Genomic DNA, 26,504 nt, shown 5'->3' with positions numbered 1-26,504 from the left:
AGACACCTACGTTCTCAGTAACCTAAATACGTTCTTGATTATTTTTATGAGCTTAATCGGCGTCATCAGTACCGTTAACCATGTTGTGCATGTGTAAAGTAGGCTCCTACGTTCTCAGTTACCTAAATACATTCTTGGTTATATTTATGAGCTTGCACCGAGCCATCAGTACAGTCTATCATGTATTGCATATGGAAGGTAGACTACTACGTTCTCAGTAATCTAAATAGGTTCTTGATCTCGGTTTAGACAGAAAAGCTTTCCTCTACTTATCATTATCTCCGGCAGGAGATTATACTTCTAAATCTTCTATTTTAATAACCTCTCTTCGTTTCAAACTACTTGAGATAATTAGAATGCCCAAGAAACCTCGTTGACATTAAAAACTATTATCGAGCTGATTACCTAATTCACACATACGTCGCGAGAGAATTTGGCGCTGTATGTAACTTCCAGGTAAAGATGGTGATAAATCTCCTTTGGCAGATGATTTTCGCTCGAGAAAAAATAATAACGCTTACTTTGGCGAAATGATATCAAAACATGGAATCGAGATTTAAATTTGAATCTGCTAAACACTCGCTTCTTTACTGGAATGTATTCATGTTAAAATTTGAGGCAATTAGATATTAAGTACTAGCTGGTCTTCAGCAGCTGAAGCATAGTGTTTCGTCTATGTGTACTAACCCACCGATTTTGTTCAAACTCGACCGGATACACGAAAGAGAGGAAAGTGATTAGACAATATTATAAAGCTAAGACGTCCATGCACGTAGTTTATGCTTACTATTACATTGTCGTTTATCCTAATATAATAGAAAACTGATTAGCAATATCGTCTTTAAGATTAATAATTCCTTTAAAGGCTAGTGTGCAGGGCCGGACATAGAGATCCTGGACCTCTATGCAGATGACGAGGATAATAAATATAGTTGAGGGGTCGGACATTTGGCCAAATCCCGTACAAAATTTGTAAAAAAATCCACAAATCCAAAATCCAAGAATTTTGCTCTCATAGACTTTGTATGACAAATCCACAATAAAAAATCCTGAATTTTTAAAAAATCCAAAATCCCGTACACAAAACAGGCAAATGTCCGACCCCTCGAATATAGTTCAGCTGGTCTCTTACCCTCTAAATCGAGAAGCGAAGACAGGCTTTCGTTTAAATTAGCGACGACTACCGGGCTACCTTTCACGAGCTGCACTTACTCTGATCCCTGGAACTAGGCTGTGCCTGAATTTCCCTAGAAGTCGGAGCTCTTCGGGTGTATTACTAAATAAAAGCGTCGACTAAATATGCGATAATTATGCAACATTCCTATTAAAGGCTGCGTATGTTCACTGCCAAGCAGAAAGTTTGGTAATTTTAAAACAAAATCTTTTACCTAGCAATCTCTCCAATTTAAATTATAATTAAATTAATACTCACTGGAGGGCCCCTTCCAAGGATGGGCCCTAGGCAGCTGCCTAGGTTTGCCTAGACGGAAATACGGCACTGCTAGTATTATCTATTTAAAATAAACTAGCATTGCAACCGTTTTTAATAGCTAGTTTTAAACGGTCGCGTGTGCGTGACCGTGTCCATGTAATGTAGTGCTTCGAGATTTTACCGTTGTTGTAGAATAAGCCTGTTAGCTCTTTCATCTTCGTATATCCTACTTTATCACGAAATGTAAAAAACCAATGCTTTTTCGGCCTCGCATTGAATCGCGAATCAGCACGCCTATGTGACGCAGTGTTTCCACTTTGCGGCGAAAAAGGGCGTTTTCGGCGAAAACTGTCTCGGTGAGCACAATAAATTTTAAAACCGGCGAAAAGGCGAATAAGCGGCGAAAACCATTGAAAACGGCGTAAATTGCGGCGAAAATATTTTTCGATATTTTCAGTCAGAAAAACTAAAAAATCGTCGTCTCTGTAGTCCCTCTACTCTGACCCCTATGACCGCCCATTCAATTTTTATATATACCAATAAAAAATGTGTAACATTTAAAGAAATAAAATGTATTTTTTTATATAAAAAAATATTGCCTAAATCTAAAATTGGAAATAAAGAGAAGTAAAATATGCAGTGACACTCACTAAAAAAAATTAACTATAGAACCGGCGAAAACTGGTAAAATTGCCCCTAAAATAGACGAAAATCTCTACCGCAGAGTGGAAACACTGATGTGACGCCATAATCGGATTATTAGGGTTTTGTGCTGTTGTGCGACTAAGTCTTAAGATAGTTACATATTCAGATTTAACTTAAATTTATAACAAACGGAAAAGTGTTTGTAAATGGACAAGTATCTTGTGAAAGCTACAGTCTCAGTCAGAGATTCACAGTTGGTACAGTCGCCATCGACCAGAATTAACTCATCCATTAGCGAAAGTATCACTATTCCTTCCGACATACCTGGAAATACTATCGTCCAACCAAAACTGTCTTTTCCAATTAATAAGGATGGCCGTTGCTTTCAATCTGACTGGTATGTACGTTTTCCTTGGTTAGAATATTCGACTGAACGAGATGCAGCGTTTTGTTTTGCTTATCGTATTCACTTTAGAACTAACGCGAAAGATCAGACATTCATAGCACCAGGATTTAAAAACTGGAAATGCGCCCTTTCAAAGGGAAAAGGTTTAGTTAAGCACGAACAAACTATGGCGCATCTTACCGCCATGGCATCGTGGAATGAAAGACAAAAACGTATTACAGAAGGTTTATCAATCACCACACTTGTGAACGATACTGTTTTGGAAAAAAATAGATACTATATTAAGTCAGTGGTAGAGGTTATCCAATTTTTGGTAGTCAACGAACTTGCTTTGCGTGGAACATATAGCGTAACGGAAGGGGAAGAGCAAAGTTTGTTCCGAAGTCTGTTTCAATTCACTCTAGGAAAAGACGATTGGCTTAAAGAATGTACAAAGCAGATTCCTCAGAATGCAAACTATTTATCTCCGAGGATACAAAATGAAGTCATTGAAATTATGGCCACTATTGTACGAGAGGGTATAGTGAGAGATATTATTTCTTCCGATGTTCCTTGGTTCACAATATTAGCAGATGGAACTAAAGACTAAAATCACGTTGAAAACGTAGCCATTGGAATAAGGTATGTGCTGCAGGGTAAGGCGAAGGAATCCCTTCTCTCAATTGAAAAAGCATCTGCCCTTTCTGCTGTTTCTTTTGCTGATACCATTCTTTCTGCTCTCGACCGCTATGGCCTGAACAAAAACAACATTTTAAGCCAATGTTACGACGGCGCGAGCGTAATGAGCGGCAAAGATGGCGGTGTACAAGCTATAATCCAACAGAGAATAGGTAGAGAAGTACCATATATCCATTGTTTTAATCATCGATTACACCTTGTAGTACAGAATGCTGTTTCGTCAATTGTTCCAATACGTTACTATTTTGATCTCTGCGAGACTCTTCACCGATATTTTAGTCGCAGCAAAATTGCAGCAGAAAAGAATATTTGTCGTCTGTTAGAACAAAGGTGGTCCGGACACTGGGCAATTACAAGGGCAATTTTCAATAACTACATCGAAATTTTGAGGGTTTTATATGAAGTAGCTCGTTTGTCAAAGGAAAAAGGTCACAAATTCGATGGTGAAGACATTGCTCAAGCAGCTGGCTTAGAGGCTGTCATTAAGAGATCGGACTTTCAGTACGCTCTAATTACAATGAAAGCGATACTCGAAACAATAGAACCAGCTGATAAAGTGTTGCAGCTTCGCGAAGCGTCGTTAGGAATAGGTTTAGACGTCATTGAAGCCACACAAAAATCTCTCGAAGAAATGCGATCACCTGAGACAGTCGACAAATTGCTAGACGATGCGAAAGGAATTCTTTCTATTTGCGAAACTGAAGATAACAAACGGCCTCAGAGGAAAAAACGGTTAAGTGAACGTATAAAAGATTCAATCGTCATGGAAAACATCGGGGAAACCACATCAGATCTCCCTTTCGAACCAATTTTCTTCGAAGTTCTTGACGTAGTTTTGTTCGAAATTAATAGACGTTTTAAAAACAACAACGATCTTTTAAAAGCTGTAGCCTGTGTCGATGAACTTGATTCCAATAAAATTAAGCCATTTACAGATTTAGGATTACATATACCTTCGACCGAAGAACTAGTTGTGGCAAAAAAATATTTAGGTGCAGCTCCTGAAAACTTTTCTGCGAGATCTTCAAATAGCGTGTTGCTTTTAAGGACACCTATAGTGTATTGGCAACCGTTGCAACCTATGGATGTAGTACTGCTACATGTGAATCTACTTTTTCAGTTTTAACAAAAATAAATCGCCCTTTTTTTTTTAATAGAGCTAATACCCAAGGCACCACCTTCGACCACATAAGCAATGTTGCTTGTGCGTGATCAAGTAACAGGTGGCCGGGTTACAATGCGTATGAGGGGGGTGGCAAGCCCTTCATGCCACGCGAGCCAACAGCTCCCTACACTAACTATTACCGTTAACCTCAACAAGTTTTATGGGAAGGGGAAACCGAAGATCTCGGTGGAAAACCCCTTTAACCAGTGGGGAGAGAACTTACAAACTCTACGCAGAAGGAGTGGTCCCGGATTTTCACCCAGTGCCACTAGCTGGGATCGAACCCGGCTCCTCTTGCTGCGAGGCTAAAGTGCTAACCACTCAGCCACCCCACCTGAAAGTGAAAATGCAAAATGCAAAATCTTTAAATTTGGATTTATTTATGAAAAAATTCAATGAAAAAAAGCGAATCCTTAAATTATATTAAAAAGTAATGAAAACTGATATAACATCTGTTACATGCATTTTTGTATATAAAATTTATTTAAATATTTTTAATAAAATATTATGTTTTCAAAGAAATCGAAATTTATAGTTTAAAAAATAACACAATAAACCAATGTATTTACTAATTTCATAGGTGGGGAGATAAAAATGACTCAAGGCATTGGCACCCCCAAAAATAATTTGAGTGCCGCCGAGTGTTGGCGGCTGTGTACGGGACTGGCTACAAGAGAAGTGTTATTACTGGAGATATATCGATACTTTTTAGGAGATAAACCCGGGAAAAATATACCTAGTTTGTTCCCGGGCTCTAGGCTCCACGGCCCCCGGTAATTTGTACCGGCTTCACTCTCTGGTCGGACCTGTTTGTAATAATAGTTAGCCTAATTTTAGGTTTTTGCGTAGGCTTTCAAACAGGCTAGCTGTCCCACAGTCACCGATTTTACATATAAACCTACTAAATTCCTTTCAAAATTTTGATTACGTAAAAGTGAGATAGCTGAGGTTAACTGTTACAATCTCTGATAACTACTTTAGTTTAGTAAACCTGATTTTATGAGGGTTTGAAGGCCTTTATCTAACCTTGAATAAGAGAAAATATTATTCTAAGATCTGTATCAGGTAGCTGTTTGAATATAGAAAATTTCTAAATTAGAAACCAGATCATATGGGGATAAGAAAGTTTATTTCATCAGAGAAGAACAAAGGGGGAATGAACGTGGTTTGTGGGTTAGCCACTTATAATTATACACCAGATTTCTTATTTCCAAATATTTCCGATATTTCTTAAATATTTCCGATTTTTCTTAAATATTTCCGATATTTCTTAAATATTTCCGATTTTTCTTAAATATTTCCAAATATTTCCAGAATTATCAAAAATATTTCCGTTTATTTCTCGAGATTTCCTTATATTTCTTTGGATTTCCCGATTTCCAGAAATATCGAAAATATTTCTGTTTATTTCTCTAGATTTCTAATATTTCTTCTGTATTTCTAGATTTCCAGAAATATCTAAAATATTTCTAATATTTCTCCTGTATTTCTAGATTTCCAGAAATATTTAAAATATTTCTCCTGTATTTCTAGATTTCCAGAAATATTTAAAATATTTCTCCTGTATTTCTAGATTTCCGGAAATAATATTTCGATTTCTCACTATTTGTACACCAGATTTCTTAAGTGACTACCCCCTCGCCGAAACCGTTAGAAATGTGGCACCCGCTTGTCCCTTCGCGGTATCTTCCGTCCATGGCCACAAGAAATATTTAATTTCGCGGCAGGCTTTTTCAATCTATTTAATTGGTAGAATTTCCGACTCGAGCCTATCGAAGAGGCTTAAAGGTTGATTAAAAAAGCAACTAATCCAAGAGAGGTTACGTGAAAAGACCGTATTTAGGGATTCTTCTCACTGGCCGAAGCAAGGTTATTTTCCCAACAAATCTTAATTGCATTTCTGATCTCGACTGCAAAAACATCGAGGTCGAACAAGATGAGAAAAATATTCTCTCATAAACCAAAAATTTCTCATAACGGCCACAAGGCCCTGTTCGCTCGAGAGGAAAGACGTCCACCGAAATCACACCAGTTCAGTATTTATTGTGGTGTTGTGGTGCCATCTATAGTGCTTTCTCAAAATCTTGAAGTAATTAAAATAAAAAGATTTATAGAACTAATTTAAAAATATATGCGTATCAAATTCTAATCCAATTTTGATTATACCAAGGGTTTTATCTAATTTTTAAGTTAAGTACTTCATGTGTATATTTACAGCATAACAATAAGTAATGTAATAAACATGAGTATGACCCTTTATATTCTCCCACACTAATGTTTTAATTGTAGTCGGTTTCGCCAATGACTATATAAATGGCAACCCTGGATTATAAATAGGAGAAATATATTGTTTGACAACATACGTAACCTAATAATTATCAGTATGACACTTCCTATTTGTTTTAATGATAATCGTTTTTGCCACTCCTAATAATTAAGAACTCTCGATCGAGAACTGTTACTATAGTCAAGGCTTCATGCAAATTGTAACGCATTCTACGATAAAAATAACGTTTATTTTGTGCAAAATAATGATAAATTACTGAACATGAACACGAAATTGACTATTATTAACATCCCATTTACTTCTGAAGATAGTTACAGCATCACACTAGCTTGTCCAACGAATAGAGTACAGACAGGGCCTGATTGAGACTTTTAGATGCCCCTAAAAATTTGGTGCTCTCGTATACAGGGTGTTTCAAAAGGTTATGCAAAAATTTTAAGGAGTTGTAGGGGGTGAGTTGAGAAATATGCCTGTTTTTTATCCATTTTCCTACGATGAGTTAAAAGAGCGCCAGAGAGCTTCAAAGTGTGCCCTACTAACCCCTGGAAGAAGGCTGCAACAAGCGAAAAACCAAGCAGCAGGGAAACGCGAACATTAAGGTTTGGGTTCCTGTGATAGGTAAAAAAGGACTTTGTAAACAAATCGAGGTAAGCAGCGTAAAAAAGTAAACTTAAACAGTATTTAAAGTCCCTGCTGCTTGGTTTGGAGCGTGTCGCAGCCTATTTACAGGGGCTAGTAGGCCACACTTTGAAGCTCTCTGGCGCTCTTTTCACTCATCGTAGGAAAATGGGAAAAAACAGGCATACTTCTCAACTCACCCCTACAACTCCTTAAAAGTTTTGCATAACCTTTTGAAACACCCTGTATATCTGGCCCTGGTTCGGCCAAACCATTTTCATCTGGCACCCTATGGTCCTAACTTTATCGGAAAATGTTATCTGGACTACAGATTATCATATACCAAAATTGTTCAGTGTCACAATTACGAATTTTCTGTTACTTATGATGTTAGTCATATATATTCCACCCACGAATGAAAATGAGGCTGGTTTCGTTGGGCGTTCAGTGCGAACTCGGACCTCGATTTCCTTGACTTTCTAAATTGCTTCTCTCGGGAAATGAGCAAAGGAGAGTCCCTAAGATATTGGAGTACTAATCGAAGAGTAAGTTTGTTACCTCGATGTTAAATTAATTTAATTGTAAGGATTTACGATAATGACGAGTTAACAGAAATTACAAACTTTCATTTTCTTCGAAAGAATAAAAGTATAATAATTAAATTCTATAGATTCACCAGCGAAGCAACGAAATTATAAAATTGGCTGTTTTTCCGCAGTTAGTGCTCAAGTAGGAGGGATGAACGCGCCAGCATCCTTGTAAGAAAAATGGCGGTAAGATTGCGTCCGCTACGCTACGTGTTGCCGCCATTTTTCCGAAATTTTCCCGCCGAGTGCGCGCTAAGCTTCTTACAAGGATGCTGGCGCGTTCATCCCTCCTACTTCGCCTCCCTTCCTATCCTCCTTGGTCGTAATTTCCATATATTTAAAGATCAGATTTATTATACCTTGGGGACGAGCCGGCATAGCCGGCGAGGTGTTCCTAAGGTATATATAGGTTAACAGCGTTTTAACATTAAAATCGATTAGGCTCGATGCCTTCACGCTATGGGAAAGTTAACTTAAAAAGTGGACATTTTGGTGCTGTGGTACCCATAAGTATAAGTAACTTTTAGACACTTGTACAGGTAAAACGGCTTGGTTTGTGATGAAACTTTTTTAAAGGGATTTTCGTTTATAGTTTAAATTAATTTCCTAGCCTTATTATTTCTATTAAATTTGAAAAGAAAGGTTATAAATAATTTTTAAAAAATTTTGCTGATTTTCATTTTACACCAGGTGGCGATAGCATCTAGGTTTTAAAAAAAATTGACGTTGTTGCGCTAGCCTCTTTTGAAATGACTTTGGTCCATGAAAAATGAAATAAAATGGCGTCCATGGGATGCGTTAGCTGGAGTTTCTTAAGCCTTGGTCTTCTAGAAAATAAATGTGTCGTATAAAAAAATGCTATCAGCGCGGTGAAGTGTGGTGTAATGGTTATAGGTGTTAATATTCTATAGCCATTTCGTCCTAACGAGGTGGGATCGAATCTAGTTTGGATGAATTTGTTTTGGATGGGTTTCATTACGATAACATATTTGTTATAATTGAACCTTAATTTACTTACTTTATTACTTAAATTTAAATAAAATGTTAATATGTAAAACGAAGAATGTATTTATTTATACTCAGGGAGAATGAATATGTCGAGATTAGTTTTAGCGTTTCTCCAATTCCACCCGTTGGTGCCCCCGGTATGCTCCTCCGCTTTAATAAAATCAAATAATACTGCAATCTCATTGGTTCTTAAAAATTACGTTTTTCGACGTGATTAACGCTACCGCTGCTTTTTTCCTCCCCCCCCCCCTCTTAGCGTGACGGGGTTAGGGCTGATTCATTCTCCCTGAGTATAAATAATTACGTTCTTGGTAGAAGACTATGGATTAATTAAATATTCCCCCTGAGAATAACCTTGATCTATACCCCACTGATGATTTCGGAAAATACTCGGAAAGACCTTTGTTTTGTTGACTGAAGCAAATTTTCGTCTTCAGAGTATATTAAATAAGGATTGTAGGTTTTCTAAAAATGAACAATACCCTTTTCACCTTTTTTATGATAGTGAAATCAAATATTTGTCGAATAGCATAAATGTTATCATAAGTGGATCATTCTCTCTAAGTAGACAAAACGCTATGCTACCTATGACTAGATTCTTTGTCGGGGTCGGTCCGCTCGGGTCGGTCTGGCAGCCCTTTACAACCACCCTATACTGTGTATCACCTCAAATTCACTCTGAATTGATACCGCCGAATCTAAAGTTTCTTACATCTCTTATGGTACGTTTCACGTCTGAAACGTGTCTCGAGTGCCCGAGAGAGATAAATTTTGGGGTTTGGCTCATCGAATTTTTCCCCCCAAAAAACCTATACCATATTTGTTCAAGGTCAGTTTCAGATCCAAGGGGAAGAGTTTTGTTCAATAAACACCCTTGTAGTTGCCGTCTTGACTACTCGGTGGCGCCTCCGCCGAAATATTTTCTCTCTGGAGTTTGCTCCGAGCAAAACCATGGGGAAATTGAAATTTTGGGTGAAATCGATGCAGCGGTTGCGTAACTAGAGCCTTTCGAAAATAACAGTTCATTTTCGCACCCTCAAACATTTTATATAATAAATTGAAGAATATTTCGATGATTACTATGAAACTCTCGATTTTAGGGTAACACATAGCGCTGATTTCTAAAACATTGATTATTATTTTCTAAATATTACCTTTTTATTATACTAAGTTAAAACTTCGTGATTTTTATTCAACGGGGGGTCATTTTCGACGGCCAATTTCGCGATGAGGGCAAACTTCGATTTTGGAATTTAGACATTCATAAAAATTATCTTAAAATAAGCTTAAATTTGATGTACAACACTTTATGTCTAAACTATTTCTAATTAGCGAAATATTAGGTCAAAAGTCAGTAATAAATTCTCGTAATTTTCAAAAAGATTTTATTTAAAAAAAATTAAAAATATAACACTCGATTAGACTAGTGCTTCCAACCGACTCCCAGATACCAGTTGCGATATCTGATATGGGGGAAAAGAACAGATCAGATCGGTATCTATTTATTCGTTTTTTAGAAATAAAAATATGAAAACCTCGAGGGGCTAACCACTCTTAGAAAATCTGTACACCGGATTACGCTTAGATTACCACTGCCAAAGGCAGGGACTTCAAAGATTACGCGTAATCCCATTAGTACAGTCAAAGTTACGGCTCTGTACACCGATTACGTGGAGTGATCAGCCCCTCGGAAAACCTGGTAGAAATGTTAAGGTTGGATAAATAAAAAAGTACTGTATCAAAATAACGAAATTTGAATTTAGATTTGGTTTACATAGGATTTAATACTAAACGGGCGAGTCAGATAACTGTTCAGGTAACATCTGGAAAATTTTACACGAATGACCTGATCTGTTGACCGTTGGAAACACTAGATTAGATAAACTATTTACGGGAACGATTATCAAACGCTGCCTGTACGCTATCTAAGGATATTTTGTTCATTTTCAGATTTGAACGTAATTTTTCATTCGTTTCGGTCTCCGGCAGGTGGGGTGGCGGAGTGGTTAGCGCTTTCGCCTCGCAGCAAGAGGAGTCGGGTTCGATCCCAGCTTGTGGCACTGGGTGAAAACTCGGAACTACTCCTTCCGCGTTGAGTTTGCAAGTTCTCTCCCCACTGGTTAAAGGGGTTTTCCCCCGAGTTCTTCGGTTTCCCCTTCTATAAAAACTTGTAGAGGTTAACGGTAATAGTTAGTGTAGGGAGCTGTTGGCTCGCGTGGCATGTAGGGCTTGCCACTACCCTCCTACGCATTGTAACCCGGCCACCTGTTTAAAGGCATTGTAAGTCGGTAGATGACTTGGGCCTAAGGTGGTGCCTTGGGTATTAGCCTAGCTGATTATTATTATATTATTATACACTAAATATTCTCTAAGGGAACGAAGCACTTGTCTTCTTTTAATGGCAATGACAGTAGACATCGTTTTTTGTTGCATTTCATAAATCGAAGCAGAAAGTCATTTTCTGCCTCAACTGTTTCGCAAACTTGAGATACATACCATTCTTTGTCGTAAATCGCGGATACATAATCGCCCACAGTAACGTCATCAAATTGTAGCGAATCTTCGTTTTTTTTAGTTTTGCTAACTCGTACTTTTCGTAGGAAAAACGTTTAATTAACCAATTAGTCAAGAGTGTTTTAATTTTTTGTGTCTATTATGCATGTTATCCCCCGCTTAAAAGTAAAAATAATAAATTATTAATAGTGATAGCCTAACTATCCTACTAATCAAAAGAACCATATAATATCTGACTCCCCCCCCCCATTTCATTACTTGTATGCAGTGTTTGTCTATGAGTGTTAAATAAAGATTTTGTGATTGATTAACGACAAAGGGTTTCCATTCAGAATTCGAATCTCCCCCACTTTTATTTATTTTTCTTTCCCCCGTATGTAACCCCCTCTCTCAGATTTAATTCACTCCACGATAAGGCCACGACTCGCATTTTATCATTATTTTTCCCCGCCTTAGTGAATTAATATCTTTGAGCAAGGGCTAGGAATATTTCCGTCCATCAATTGTATGACTATTTTCTAAAAAGGTTGCACTGCCCCAACAATTGCTACCCCCAATTTCGAAATATTTTATACTCCCTTTAAGACTAGACGGAAAATAAAGCTATTTATAGGCGACAAGACGGGATACTTCCACAAACAAAAGCTGTCAAATAATTAACAGCGGATTTTAGTTGGCTAGTGCACCTTTAGCGCTCCGAAAATCTGTCAATTAAAATGACTGTCTCATTAATAAAATTCCTTATTTAATTATTTTTTCTTAACGAAGTTCCTTTTCAGGGAAATTATTTTTTGTTTCAAAATAATTGGCCTATTTTGGAATAAAAATACGTGAAATAGAAGCAGAACTTTAATATGCATATATAGCGGTCTTTTTACATGTAGATTTAAACCAACCTCATTAAGGCCAATAATATAATTAAAATTCTTAATAGGGCCCAGTCACATTGCCTTATTGCAGATACAGCCTTGAAAAACGTTTCTAAGTGGAATAATTGTCAGAGGTACTTAAAAAGAAAATTGTAATACCAATACATTAATTTTGTAGATTTATGAAACTTTTATTAAAGTTTAAAAACAAGAGCTGAAGCCATAAACGTTTTCTTTAGACTTTCAAATGAAATCCTCAGTGAACAAGGTCTTTCCGAAGTTGTAGTTAAAATGTCTAGAGCACATTTCTTCACGCTTTAGTTTCAGAACAATATAGTAAATCTGGCCAAAAACCTGAAGGTTAAAATTCGCAAGGTCCTCTGCCCAACACTACGTCCTAATGCCTCAGCCCATGAACGTAGTGAAATCAAACCGTGGGCAAGGTCTTCAGTTAGAAATATGGACTAGTTCTATATTGGCCTGTTCATAACTCTTGGCAAAGAAAAGCCCGCATATCACGCTACTTGACATCAAATACGCTAGACATTGCGCGGCCTTTTTTTTTCATGATTTGCAAGATCTATTTTAATAGAACTAGTCCATATTTCTAATTGAAGACCTTGCCCATGGATTGATTTTACTACGTTCATAGGCTGAGACATTAAGACGTAGTGTTGGGCAGAGGACCTTGCGAATTTTAACCTTAAGGTTTTTGGCCAGATTGCATATATTTTTGTAGCTCCAGAACTACTAACCACTCTGCCACCCCACCTTAACCACTATTCCACCCCGGTAGATTTATAGTTAAAATTATACTATAGTTATAAGCCTATTTGTGTCGGGAAATTTAGTTGAAAAAACGCAAATTCCGTGGTGGTTACCAGGACAATACAAACAAAGAAATTAAATTTAAGGAGTGATTTGAAAGCGCGACAAAAATGATTAAATCGATATGAAAAATTTAAGATATGATTAAAAACACAAAAGTTAAGAATGATTAGAAAGCCAAATTTTAAAAAAGAATTCCGACACAAGCGAACGAAATAGCGTGTTCCAGGTTCTAGCGCTCCGGATGAAAAAAGAGTGCTCCAAAGCCAAACATCGCGCAAACTTGATATAGTACGTAGGGTCAAATAATCGCTAAGGTTGAAGGTCTCCGACCTGGCCAATTTCAAGAGCGTAATATCCAAACGTCCTTGCGAACAGATAGTGGTAAAAGAGGAATGTACGCCAGTCGTTGATCATATGGGACATGGCCGGGTAAGTTTGCGCGCGGTGACTTCAGGTAAAATCTAGTGAACGAAGGCTGAACACGTTCCAACGCAGCAACGTCCTTTTTGAGATAAGGATTCCAAACTGGTGAGGAACGGTAATTATCACATGGGGAAAAGCGGGAAGTGGGTACCACGGTAATTATCATATGAGAAAAAGGGTGAGGGGTACCTCAGCAATTATCACATGGGGAAAAGGGGGAGGAAGGGCCTTACTGGGGTACTTCTACTATGGGAAAAGGGTACCACGGTAATTATCACATGGGAAAAGGGGGGAGGTGGGTACCACGGTAATTATCACATGGGAAAAGGGGGGAGGTGGGTACCACGGTAATTATAACATGGACAAAGGGGAAGGTGGGTACCACGGTGACAGACGCACGAGTGGAACCAGTAGTTCAACGAATAAGACCACTTAAACGACGGGCTCGATTACAAGCGTGGTTGACGTGAGACGCCCATTTAAGGTCCCTCGAGACGAAAACGCCGAGGATCTTCAATAGCATAAACACGAGTAATAGCCACGCCATTGATCTCATAGGAGACGTCTTCGTGAGATTTCCTTCTCGTAATTACCATTAAGTTGCATTTCTTGATGTTCAGGGAAATGCTATTAGAAACTCCCCATTGGAAGACATGAGAGACATTATCTTGCAATGACAAACGGTCAGCCGCTGAACGGATCGCGAGAGAAATATAGCTGTCATCAGCGTATTGGTAAAGAGAGCAATCGTTAGTCGGAACCGACGGAAGATCGGAGACGAAAACGTTAAATAATAACGGTCCAAGTGTGGACCCTTGAGGCACCCCAGAAAGGACCGGTGAATTCGCCGCGATACACAACGCGTTGGATGCGGTTGTGTAAAAAATCTTGAATCCACTCCAAAAGCACCCCGCCGATACCAGCTCTTTTCAGCTTAAACAACAGCCGCCTGTGGCAAACAGAGTCGAATGCTTTTGACCAGTCAAAAGAAACCACGTGAATGTCTTTCGGATTGCCCTCATCTGGTAATGTCGACCATTCGTGAAAAGGTTGCAGGAGCTGGTGCGTACACGACAGACCCTTTCGGAAACCATACTGCGAGGCAGGTATAACAGAATTGTCGTCTAGGTACTTGTTCATCTTCACGTAAATTATCGTCTCCAGTAGTTTACCAACAACAGGGCGATAATTCGATGTCTCATTTCGCTTGCCCGACCCTTTGTAAACAGGAACGACGTTAGCCAATTTCCAGGCCGAAGGGAGAGACGACGTTGCCAGCGACAAAATTAAACAATTTGACCAACGGGTCAATTATAGCCGGAGACATTATCTGGAGAAGCTAGCCTGGGAGTTATACCGTCAGGGCCACAGGCGGATCCAGGCTTTAAACCCTTTAACGCTTTTGCAACATCCGAAGAGTCAATCGAGTTGAGAGTGAAACTATTCGCCTTCGGTCCAAGACTAGGAAGAGTTAAATCAGGGTCAGGTTTGGTAAAGCGTCTGTAGAAGAAATCGCCACAAGCCCTCGCTATGGACAAAGGACACGATAGTTGTCTGTCCTGGACTAGAAAAGACGATGGAGGTGGAAGCTGGGACTTCAACCGAACGAAACTCCAAAACAGCTTCGGATATGTAACTACAGTATCGTGTAAATGTGACACAAACCGATCATAAGCTTCTCTAGTCTTTCTTCGTAGGACGTTGTTGAAGTCCTTATAACGTTTCCAGTCGGAATCTTTCCGGGTTTTTTTAGCTTTCGTGAACAGCGAATTCTTAACGTGGCTATCGTGAACGAGCTCGCCCGTAATCCAGGGCGCACGCTTCTTCCCTCGAATGGCAACAGAAGGAATATTGTCTTTAACGCACGTCCAAAAGATATCGAGCCAAAGCTCCCAAGTTTCATCAATAGTACTTGAAGAAAACGCGTAGTGTGCGGTCGCTACTAGGTTTTCCGGAGTTAGATCCTTGTACTTGAGAATAGTACGACTGATCCTCTGAACAAATGGCAGTGGGAAATTGAGGATGCCAGAAATTGCAAAGTGATCACAGCCAGGTAGGTTATCTCTGGTGCAAACTTCATTAAGAAAACGGTGGTCATTTATAAAAACCAGGTCAAGTAAATTGTCTCCTCGTGTCGGCGAAGTCACTGTTTGTTGTAGACCGAGGCCCATCACAGTATCGTTAAAATGTTATGACAAGCTTTTCTTATTATATGAAAATGTATATTAAATAAAAATCGTAAATACTATTTTAAATTGAAACGTGACGAAGCGTTCTATAGTTTAGGTCTAAATCGTGATGATAATACATTTGTAGATATAGCGGAGACACGAAACCACGGAAACAAACAGGTTCTGTTTGGACGCAATTCAAAAATTTGATAAAATATTGTGGTGGGGCTAAAGTTTTTCCTCATCATCTCGACGACGGTTAGGCACTGAGACTTATCCTTTGGAACGACACAATGGGAAAGCGAGTGGAATGTGGTCACCAATTTTAATGCAAATCGGATAAGTAGTTTTTGCTCTAGAGCGGTCTGCAAGAAGAAGAAGATTATGAAAGTTTTTTTTGACATTTTGGCTATCTTTGAACTACGTGGCATTATTAGCACAACAGCCCTAGATTTATGGTCTTTCCAATGGTGTATTGCTTGTCTCGCTACTCTGAGTGGTTGAAGAGATACAAGGGGCTGAAATCGGCCCTTAGTTGCTTCGGGATAATACTAGCTCGGTCTCGAAAAGCTAGTCACTTTCCCGGACCTTGCTGTGGGGACTTTCGTCCCCTCTGATTATAAGGTAAATGACTTAAATAAAAATGGTCGCTTGTTTTCAGGCATGATTACATTTTTATTAAGTAATACCATAAATCTATAATATTGTTCCATAAGTTTGTCACTTTAGGGAATATTTTACTGAGAGCTAGTTACGGAGTGACGTCATCACAAAAAGAAAATATGCCCTAGCAAAGATAATTTAAACTCGAATCCTAGATTCGAAATCACTCTCTCGCGCGTTGCCGATAGCGTTTACCCACTTCCCGCGGGAACTCAGAAAAAATTCGCTCCATGGTTTGCGCCTTACCGCAACCGATGGAGCCCGATTTTTCTGAGGTCACGTGTCAGAAAAGGGTAAACGCTTCGTAACAAAACCGTCAAGGGGATAGCTCTCAGTATTCGAATCTAGGGTACTAGTTTAAATTACCTTTGCCCCTAGTGAGGCGCTGTCAAAGGCTACGTGTGACGCGTTAGCAAGAGGACGCAAAACGGCGACGAAGCCCGAAATGTAGTCTGTCTTGTGAATAGCTCTCTTTGTTAGTAAAACTGTTGCATGTGAAGAATATGAAGTGTCACACTTATGTAATATTATTATACACTTATGGTATTTTTCAACAAATAAACTTGTTATTTCGTGTAATATTTACACTAACAAAGTTGCACGTTAAACTTTATCAAATATAATATAAACAATCAATACTGCACCGCGCTTCTCAATAACAATAACTGACGTTTCGTTCGGGCCGGCTAGACTAGTCTAATGAATTAATCATTCCTACCAAGTGACATTCATTACAAGGGACGTCTTATTGTCAAATCCTACAGCATCGGATAGGATTCGAACCCGGGTCACCTGCATGGCAATCTCGTGTTCAACCATTGAAACACCGAAGCTTCTTACTCGGTAGATAAATTCAGGAATTGGAAAGTGAAAAATAAGTTTAATAAAGAATGTATTCGTGCCGGACGGTAATCGAACCCGTTTCTATAACATGTTAGGCAACTGAGCCACCGACGCTTCACTAATTTATAATTTCTGAATATGAGTGCCTGTAATATAATCACATTTTTTAGATCTCAATGGCTCGAGAAACGAACCTGTTTTTTAGATTGATAGGCTAGTGTTTTACAACCGAACCACAGCCACCTCGCACGATGCAAAGAAATTTATAGGCATAAGAACGAATTTAATATAAGCGAAAAATAAACCTAATCTTGGGTGGAAAAGAATACATTCGTGCCGGACATAAAACCGAATCTAGTAGACGATGCGTGTACTTAAATAGAGCCCGAGATAATTTGCCGCTTGATGAACTCGCATTCGTACGAGAAGAGCAACTTTTTTGGTTTTCCATCTGGTTTTACAAATGCCGCAGGCATTTCATTTTAAATAAACCAGCTCTTAATTGCCGTAGCAGAAGCTTGTTTTTAGTAGTACCGTAAAATTATTTGCACTGGATAGCGGTATCGCCATCTGTTACAAAAAAATAATTTTGATAACTTCTTTTCTAGAGCTTAATTTTAATTCAAGTTAATATAATTCATAGATATTTCCTAAAAGAACGTTCCTATAATATATATAGATTATCAAATGAATCTTTTTAAGTTAGATCTAATCCTAAGTTAAATCCCTAAATCTCAATATTCAATTTAAAACACGTTTAATCACTCGGCCACGCTTGCCTACCAGAGATTCTCTGATTTCCATTTAAGCATAAGCCTATCATAAGGTCCCCGTAAGTAAAGGTCTAGCATAGAGCCCCATGTTTACGGCATTGTCCATGCGAGAAGAAGATTAACATACGACGATAGGCAGTAGTGACCTCTTCTTTTTCAAAATTTCTACATCTAAAATATTATCTTACGGCCTAGTGTTGTATTTGTGTTATGATGGTTGCGGATGTTGAGTTCGTGTTATGACGGTTGTGGGTGTTGAGTTTGTTGTGTTTATCTGATGATGGTTGTGGATTTGAGTCTGTTGTGTTTGTACGGACGTGTTCTCTCCAACTTGGTTTTAATGACTTTGGGACGGACCGAGTGCTGATTGTCATGCAACCTCCCAACGTCCAATGGCAGGGTTTCCACCAATTGTACACGGTATTCGTCTTAATATCAATTTGCGATTCATTGGCGCCGGCCGGGAATCGAACCCGGGTCTACCTCGTGCAAGAGATTTACTCTAACCACTCAGCCACCAACGCTTGCTAAGTTACGGTGTTTTTCTAAAAAACAGCTTTGGCGGATGTCCTTTACAAAGTTATAACGTTAGGTACTATAACTTATTCTACATCATTTTAAATATTTGTAAATTATATTAATCTTATATTTAATTAAATATTTATAAATTATATTAATCTTATATTTAATTAAATATTTATAAATTATATTAATCTTATATTTAATTAAATATTTATAAATTATATTAATCTTATATTTAATTAAATATTTATAGATTATATTAATCTTATATTTAATTAAATATTTTAGTATTTTAATGTAAAATTCGATCGTGATCAGGAATTGAACTCGGGTCGCATTGTAACAATGCGGATAGTTCACCGCCGACTCCGAGCCATTGACTTCCTTAAGGAAAATATTAAAGTAAAGGAACCATTATGATAAGGCGGGTTTTTTTACTAGACGGATTAATACAATATCTGTATATATTGTTTATTGAACTTTCTTTGTTTATTCTTTGGTACGGTTTTTTGTTTTGTTTTAAATTTTTGTTTAATTCTTAACAAAATTTCGTTAAAACACAAAAAGTAGTTAATTGTTACCTTTTAATAACGCTTAGAAAAAGGATAATTATACAAAACTCCCGCGGAAACTATATCAAAGTAATAATATAGCGCCACCGTGTGGAGAACTATCAATCAAACCGGGTAAAAAATATAATCTCTTCAATTTTTCGAACTTTAGTCAAATCTCGACGGGTCAAAAAGACACAAAATAAAAGTATATAAGGCCGTTGCCGTCAATATAGAAGATATAGTCTTTCTTAGTTCTTGGCTGTCAGACGAACTACTACAGGACGGCGTCCTGGTGTCGGTCAAAAGTTATGAGGTAACTTTGCGGTTTTAATTAGTATGTTCGGTCTTCGGTCAAGAAAAAAGTTAAATTGTGTTTCGCGTTTGGAACGTGAGTGAATGGACTTAAGTGTAAGAACAGTGCGTGTTTAAGACTGAAAGTGTTAAAGTAATTGTGAACTAACTCAAGTCAGCTGTAAGATAAAATTGATTGTTATTATTTTTGAATTGGAATAACCTAATTATACCATTGAAATTATCAACTCAACCTGTGAGGCTAATTAAGTAGATTGGAAGTAATTAGTAGCGAACAGCTCTCAGCTGTTAATTAAGACAGTTTATAGTTAGGTAGTTTGATTTTAGTTAAATTACTCAGTATAATTTATGATATTTACTTAAATGTAAGTGTGTTTTGGTTTATTTTTCAATCACGATGAACTAAGACAAATCTAGTCTTAGACACTTGAGTACCAGTTCTGTACAATTACGTAGAAGGGATATATATTGTTGGGTTATTGATGAAAGTTAAATCTAGAACGTTCCATAGACTGTTCTGAATAAAAATAAACATTTATAATTTTGCATAATTCTGGTTGCCATTTTATATTCTAATCACTCGCCCACAACATTACAGTTCTGGCAATCCCGAATCAAATAAATTTTCGATATAACGGCGACGGGAAATTATTCTCGTAAATTTATCGCGCGGCCTTAGGGAATATTCTTTTAACAAAATTTCGATAAACTATCGTTTAATTAAAATCGGCCCGATTCCGATTATAAACCAAAAAGCGAACGGTCGTTATAATACCCTCTGTAGATATTTCTTTCATTGAAATTTGCTTCGTATTATATTCAACTGATAAACTTGTACTGTAAAAAGGGTTTAATTCAATTGTACAATGTTATAGTACGTCTAACTCACTGTTGTAACTACTTAACTTATGATATTCTGAATAAATTAAAATTGGTCGTTTCGTCTCAATTATTTTAATTATAATTAAAATTTTATACCGGGCGGGATAGAACTGCGATAACATTTTTAACAAATAACTCTAAATTGCGGAGATATATCTTTAAGGGTTATCTCGAGAAATTAATACCACTAGGGACAATTCTTCCGAGGAGAGTTATATTTTGGCTTGCCAACTTGTAAAAATATATTTTTATAATATAATTTGTACACCAATAAAATAACGAAAGAAAATAAGATTCATTACTATTAAAAGCCAACATTTTGATTCTCTGTTAGAAAATGAGCCGTATCATTTGGTTTTTAGGAAAATATTTATTTCAAAACTTAGCTGATAGCAATTAAAATAAATTTAGTTATAACATACATCAATAAATAAAAAACAGCAATTTCACGAGTGTACAAAAATTGGTAATTGTCTAAAGCAATTTCTAGCGAAATATTCTATATTTATCACACGTAAAACAATTGTCCTGCTTTTTCATATAAGTTGTTTTTTAATTATCTGGCATTTACATAAAATACGCGAAAAAGTAGATAAGTCCATAATTAAAAGGGATAATATAGCTAAATCCTAAACAAATTTGAAGAAATTAAAAAACTTACTAATAACTCGTACCGATACTTAGTTTATTACTCGAAGATCTATTTGATCCGAGTTTCGCGTTGCTCGAAGACCTATCGGTACGAGTTATTAGTAAGTTTTTTAATTTCTTCAAATTTGTTTAGGATTTAGCTATATTATCCCTTTTAATTATGGACTTATCTACTTTTTCGCGTATTTTATCATCCTTCTCACAGACCATAGGTGGTTTCTTCTAACTTGGCATTTACATAGCCTAGTCCAGGTATAAATTGTAACAAATGATATAAGCGTGTAGAATTAACTGACAAACACTTTTAAGGTAATACCGAGGGGTCGGACTTTACCAAAATTCCGTACTTTGTCTAAAATCGCAAAATCTTTTAACTCTCTCTATGGTAAATTAACATTGAAATCCCAAAATCACTTCAAAATTTAATGATAAAATCGCCAAAATCTCTACAAAATTATTGTTCAAAATAATGGCAAGTGTCCGACCCCTCGGGTAATACATCAAATTGGCTCGGTAAGCTCTTGATGCATGCCAAATAAATTTGAATATTCCAATTCATCTTTTATCGCAACTCCCTAGTCTACCTGAGGAAAGGTTTCTTCTCGGTAGATGAATTGGTATAAACGCTAGTTGATAGCTCAAGATCTTTGATACACTGAACCACGGCCAACTTAGATCGCGCGTACCGCGCTTTAGCGGCCCCGTCAATCGCCTCGCATATAATGTTAATTTGCGTGTATGAATAATCCCGATAGGGGCGCTACATACGACCAAAAAACTACTATCACCAAAGGCGGGGAATACAAGCGAAATCGCGGAAAAATGGTTTTAGCGAGCTTTTCGGCGGCTAGCGACTGCCGTAGACCTCTCGCAAAATAAACAGAACGTATTCCTGTTTATTTGGCGATCGCGATGTCTCTACCAGGGAGTACAGAACGGGAGATGAAAAGAGGGTGGTTTTTTGGTTCTGCTGCAATGAGCTACACTTCAGCAGGCGCCTCTGCAAAATACGGGACACCTCGACTATTTAACGCCATCTATTATCAGCGGCCATGCGGTTTTTGTTGAGAAATTCGAATTTTACACACGTGGTGAAAATAAGCATGGACCATTGTTACATAAATCGACTTTCAAAAGTCAAAAGAAAAAAAATTGTTATTATTTTAACCGATCTTATAATTATTTTATATCATTTTATAAAATTTATTGTTCTATTTTAGGGAATGTGTTTAAAAAAGCCATGTTAAAGGCAAAAATGGGAAATATATAAGCCAATCATTGCAAAGGCTTAAGGTTTGAAATATGATACAAAATTATATTTACATTGATTTAGTACTCTGATTTAAGTTATATTGTATCCTAAAAATGATACGCTTTACTCAAGAAACATGGAATATTGCCAGTCGTAAGATAATTTAAATATTTACAATTAGGATCTACGTTATCTAATGAAAGACGGCAGCATCCACTTCCTCCATAAACAACAAAGCCACATAAATTAGGTAGATGGCGCAAAAAGCCGTGTTGTCCCGTATTTTGCCAACCTTTCCACCCCCTTTCAACCCACCCACCTCGATTCTCTGGCTTCTTGGTTGAGAACCCTAAAATATCTGGCAAAACGACTCCCGTTCTGTACTCCCTGTCTCTACGGGAGAGTTTCGTTTGGCCGACTTCTCATTTGGCCGACCACAAAATACACGTTACGCCGACTGTCCATTTGGCCGACTGCACATTTGTCCGACTGAGAAGTCGGTCATATGGACAGTCGGCCAAATGGACTGCTCATTTGACCGACTGAACATTTGTCCGACTGTCCATTTGGCCGACTGAGAATTCGGCCAAATGGGCAGTCGGCCAAATGGGCAGTCGGCCAAATGGACAGTGCATTAGACCGACTGCTCATTTTTCCGACTACTCATTTAGCCGACTGCTCGTTTGGCCGACTGCTCGTTTGGCCGACTGCTCGTTTGGCCGACTGCTCGTTTGGCCGACTGCTCGTTTGGCCGACTACTCATTTGGCCGACTACTCATTTCGCCGACTACTCATTTCGCCGACTGCTCATATGTAATTTAGACGATACTAGGTGCGTTTGGCTAGGTACTGTCCTCTAGGTCGCGTTTTAGAAGGCCCAGCTTGGTTATAAAGAACGGGGCTGGGGGGCGCCGGTCCGGCCCCCCAGCGCTCGAGCGAAGCGAGTGCGCGGCGCCGTCAGGCGCCAATACTTAGAATACATTGCCCGTTCTATAAGTCAACCTAACACTAAAGACATAGATAAGGACAGGCTATAGTATAAGAGTCAGTGAAATGAGCAGTCGGTCAAATGAGCAGTCGTTCAAATGAGCAGTCGTTCAAATGAGCAGTCGTTCAAATGAGCAGTCGGCCAAATGAGCAGTCGGTCAAATGAGTAGTCGGCCAAACGAGCAGTCGGTCAAACGAGCAGATGGCCAAACGAGCAGTCGGTCAAATGAGTAGTCGGACAAATGAACAGTCGGTCAAACGGGCTACTCATTTGGCCGACCAGAATTTCAGCTAAAAGAGTAGTCGGCCAAATGAGTAGTCGGCCTAATGAGTAGTCGGCCATATGGTCTGCTCATTTGGCCGACCGAAAAGTCGACCAAATGAGCTGTCGGCCAAATGGGCATTCGGACATATGAGCAGTCGGCCAAATGAAAAGTCGGTCAAATGAGGATTCGGCCAAATGCGGAGTCGGCCAAATGCACCCCACCCGTCTCTACACACCGATTTGACGCGAAGCTCGCGATTTTCCGAAACCACGCCCCCTTTCTGTTAATTTGGCGAGGAATCGCTTTTTTTCGATTCTTAAAAACGTCTCTGCACCGGGCCCTAACTTGGTAGAGCAGCCACGCTCGGCTTGATAAATGCCACACAAAACGCGTCTAAACCTCACGTTTGGAAAATAAATACCTTCAGAAACCTAACTCTTATTTCCAAAAGCCAGTTTTAGGTCCTGATGAATAATTTTGCAAAGATAAGTGTTAATTTTAAGTTTTAAAGCGATAAACTTGTGAATAAGCCTTGGCTACGGTGCTAAGAGCTCGCGGTGTAGATTTATCCAATGGATTTATCTCGAGTGGTTCTAAAAACGTTGGCGCACGGCGTGTGCGCATTCATAATGCATTTCGCGAAATTTATTTCAGAAATGCATAGTTGAGGACGTAGCCACTAGGAGGTGCAGATTTTGATTACCTACCTCTTAATAACGGGTATGTGATCGCCCAAAATTTGGCCTAGACCTTTGCTTATGGGGACCTTATGATTTAAGCTATTCATTTATATAGGCCTACGTCTTTTTGTCACTTGCGATAGTATCAACCGAACTCGAGCTTTCTTGCATGACAAGCGTGGTTTCTACCACAGAACCACCGACACACGATGATCAATTTATTCTATAATAAATTTACGTTAATAAGTTAAAAAAATAAAATTTTTATGTAAGATTTTTATAATTTATAGATTAAATTTATCGAACCCAATTCATATTTTTAGCAGGCGGATGTTTTACCACTAAACTATTGACCTTTACGTCAAAAGGTTGAAAATACGCTACAGTGATGTTTAGACAAACAGCCTTTGAGAAAGTCCGTGTTCCATTACGCTTTTTTAAACTTATTAACGTCAATTTATTCTATAACTTTTTAATATTTATAAATTCAATTAAAATTAATTAATTATTTTAATTATAGCCAATTAACTTGCAGTAATTTTTTTCTTAAAATAGAGCTAATACCCAAGGCACCACCTTCGACCACATAAGCAATGTTGCTTGTGCGTGATAACAGGACTGGTGTCCGGGTTACAATGCACTAAGTTACTATTACCGTTAACCTCAGCAAGTTTTTACGGGAAGGGGAAACCGAAGATCTCAGGGAAAAACCCCTTTAACCAGTGGGGAGATCATACAAACCCTAAGCAGAAGGAGTGGTTCCGAAATTTTCACCCAGTGCCACTAGCTGGGATCGAACCCGGCTCCTCTTGCTGCGAGGCGAAAGTGCTAACCACTGAAATCCCTTGCACCCACGCTTTCTTTTCCTGTCTACTTGTTGTTAGCTAGGTCTTTCTGTGACAATGAAATTCCGCCCTCATGGAAAGAAGCCAATCTAACGCCAATCCACCCATTAGTAATCTAAACCATGGATGTTATATTTTTGGACTTCTCAAAAGCTTTTGATTCCATCCCGCACTCCTGTCTACTTGATGCCCTGCGCAAAGCCGGTGTGGATGGAGATGCCTAGGAGTGGCTCAAAAATTATCTGGGTGATCGCGAGCAAAGGGTTGTCATGCACGGACAGGAGCGCTGTGAGGAGGGGGGTTCCCCAGGGCTCAGTCCTAGGGACACTCCTGTTTATTGTCCTTTAATAGCCTTCTAATGCTAATTGCAGACCACTCGAAGCTCTCGGGCAAAATTAAAAGCAATATCCACTGTCTTGCTCTACAGACTGACCTTGATGCCTTGTCTCTCTGGGGTACAACCATGGTCTTTTCTTTAATATTTCTAAATATGCTTGGACACAAATCCCCAACTTTATTGATCAAATAAATGGTGTCCGGATCAATATCAGTCTCTCTGAACGGGATCTGAGTGTTATGGTTAATACGTCCCTCAAATATTCGGCTCAAACTAACAAGGTTGTCAAACACGTTCGGTCAGTTGTGGGGTTGATTAGTCGCAAGTTAAACTTTCGGTCCCCCAAGTTAATTAGAGTCCTTTACACTGCCGTGATTTGCACAAAGGCATTAACAACCAAAACGTCATTTTAAGAAAAACTCAGTTTTGTTGCTTTTTTTTATCAATGAAAAACTTTCCCTCAGAATTTTCTGGAAAATATCCTATCTAGTAGTATTTTTTCTGCTCTTTTTAAATTTATAGTTCCTGATTGAAACTAGCGGTTCCTTTATCCCGCTTTTTAAGTTAAATTCCGATGTGCATGGTATTTTTTGAGTTTTAAATGTTCACAAAGGCAATAATGCTTTTGCGCAAATTATTTAAAGGTAATCTCATATTACTTAAATTATTCGCACAAAAGCATTTAATGCTGATTGGATAAACCCATAAAATGCTTTTGTGCTAAGTAAAGGATGGCGCTTAATGCCTATTTGCGAAGTAGTTCCGTGAAAGTACCGAAATAATGCTTTTGTGACAAGCGTATATCTTAAAACCTAAGAGGGCTAGAAACAAACTAATTTCAGATTCAGAATCAGCACCACCAACTTACCCAGATAAAACTAAAACATTAAAATGTCAAAAATGGTCGTTAATGCCTTTGTGCAAATCACGGCAGTACAACTCCCTCGTACTACCTATATTTGATTATTGTTCACCTATATGGACCAATACGCTCTCTTCAGACCACCAAATTGCATTTTTTGGGGATAGAATCGAATGTTAATATGTCCACGTCAAGTACAAAATCGAAAAGTTTTTCATGAAAAACAGTTCCAGCTAATTACTGATTCAATTTCCAATAGTGTTTCGAATACTATATAATTAACGTATTTGGTTTTACATTCTTAGTTTTAGTTTGCTGCTCTAGTAAATTCTAAACCAAGTTAAGGCTCGATACTTTAGCTAATAATAATAATCAGCTAGGCTAATACCCAAGGCACCACCTTACATTAGGCCTAAAGGCCCAAGCACACATACGGTTCGC

General features: G+C 38.2%; 3 protein-coding genes across 3 annotated transcripts; 2 read left to right on the top strand and 1 right to left on the bottom strand.

Moving 5' to 3' along the window:
• The first annotated feature begins 2,283 nt into the window (after positions 1 to 2,283).
• Positions 2,284 to 3,072, top strand: LOC149923730 (zinc finger MYM-type protein 1-like). Its single transcript, XM_090161652.1, has one exon. The coding sequence runs from the start codon at positions 2,284 to 2,286 to the stop codon at positions 3,070 to 3,072; it is 789 nt and encodes a 262-aa protein (XP_090017778.1).
• A 192-nt stretch (positions 3,073 to 3,264) lies between these two features.
• On the top strand, positions 3,265 to 4,287 carry LOC149923729 (uncharacterized). The gene has a single exon (XM_090161651.1). The coding sequence runs from the start codon at positions 3,265 to 3,267 to the stop codon at positions 4,285 to 4,287; it is 1,023 nt and encodes a 340-aa protein (XP_090017777.1).
• A 9,962-nt stretch (positions 4,288 to 14,249) lies between these two features.
• On the bottom strand, positions 14,250 to 14,603 carry LOC149923728 (uncharacterized). The gene has a single exon (XM_090161650.1). It carries the CDS (start codon positions 14,601 to 14,603, stop codon positions 14,250 to 14,252), a length of 354 nt encoding a protein of 117 aa, XP_090017776.1.
• Positions 14,604 to 26,504: the final 11,901 nt, after the last annotated feature.

Source organism: Leiobunum rupestre, chromosome 10 (genome assembly GCF_980474605.1).
Source record: "Leiobunum rupestre chromosome 10, qqLeiRupe1.1.hap1, whole genome shotgun sequence".
Taxonomy (NCBI): Eukaryota; Metazoa; Arthropoda; class Arachnida; order Opiliones; family Sclerosomatidae; genus Leiobunum; species Leiobunum rupestre.
The sequence above is the reverse complement of the archived record's forward strand: the minus strand, read 5'-3'. Positions and strand labels throughout refer to the sequence as shown.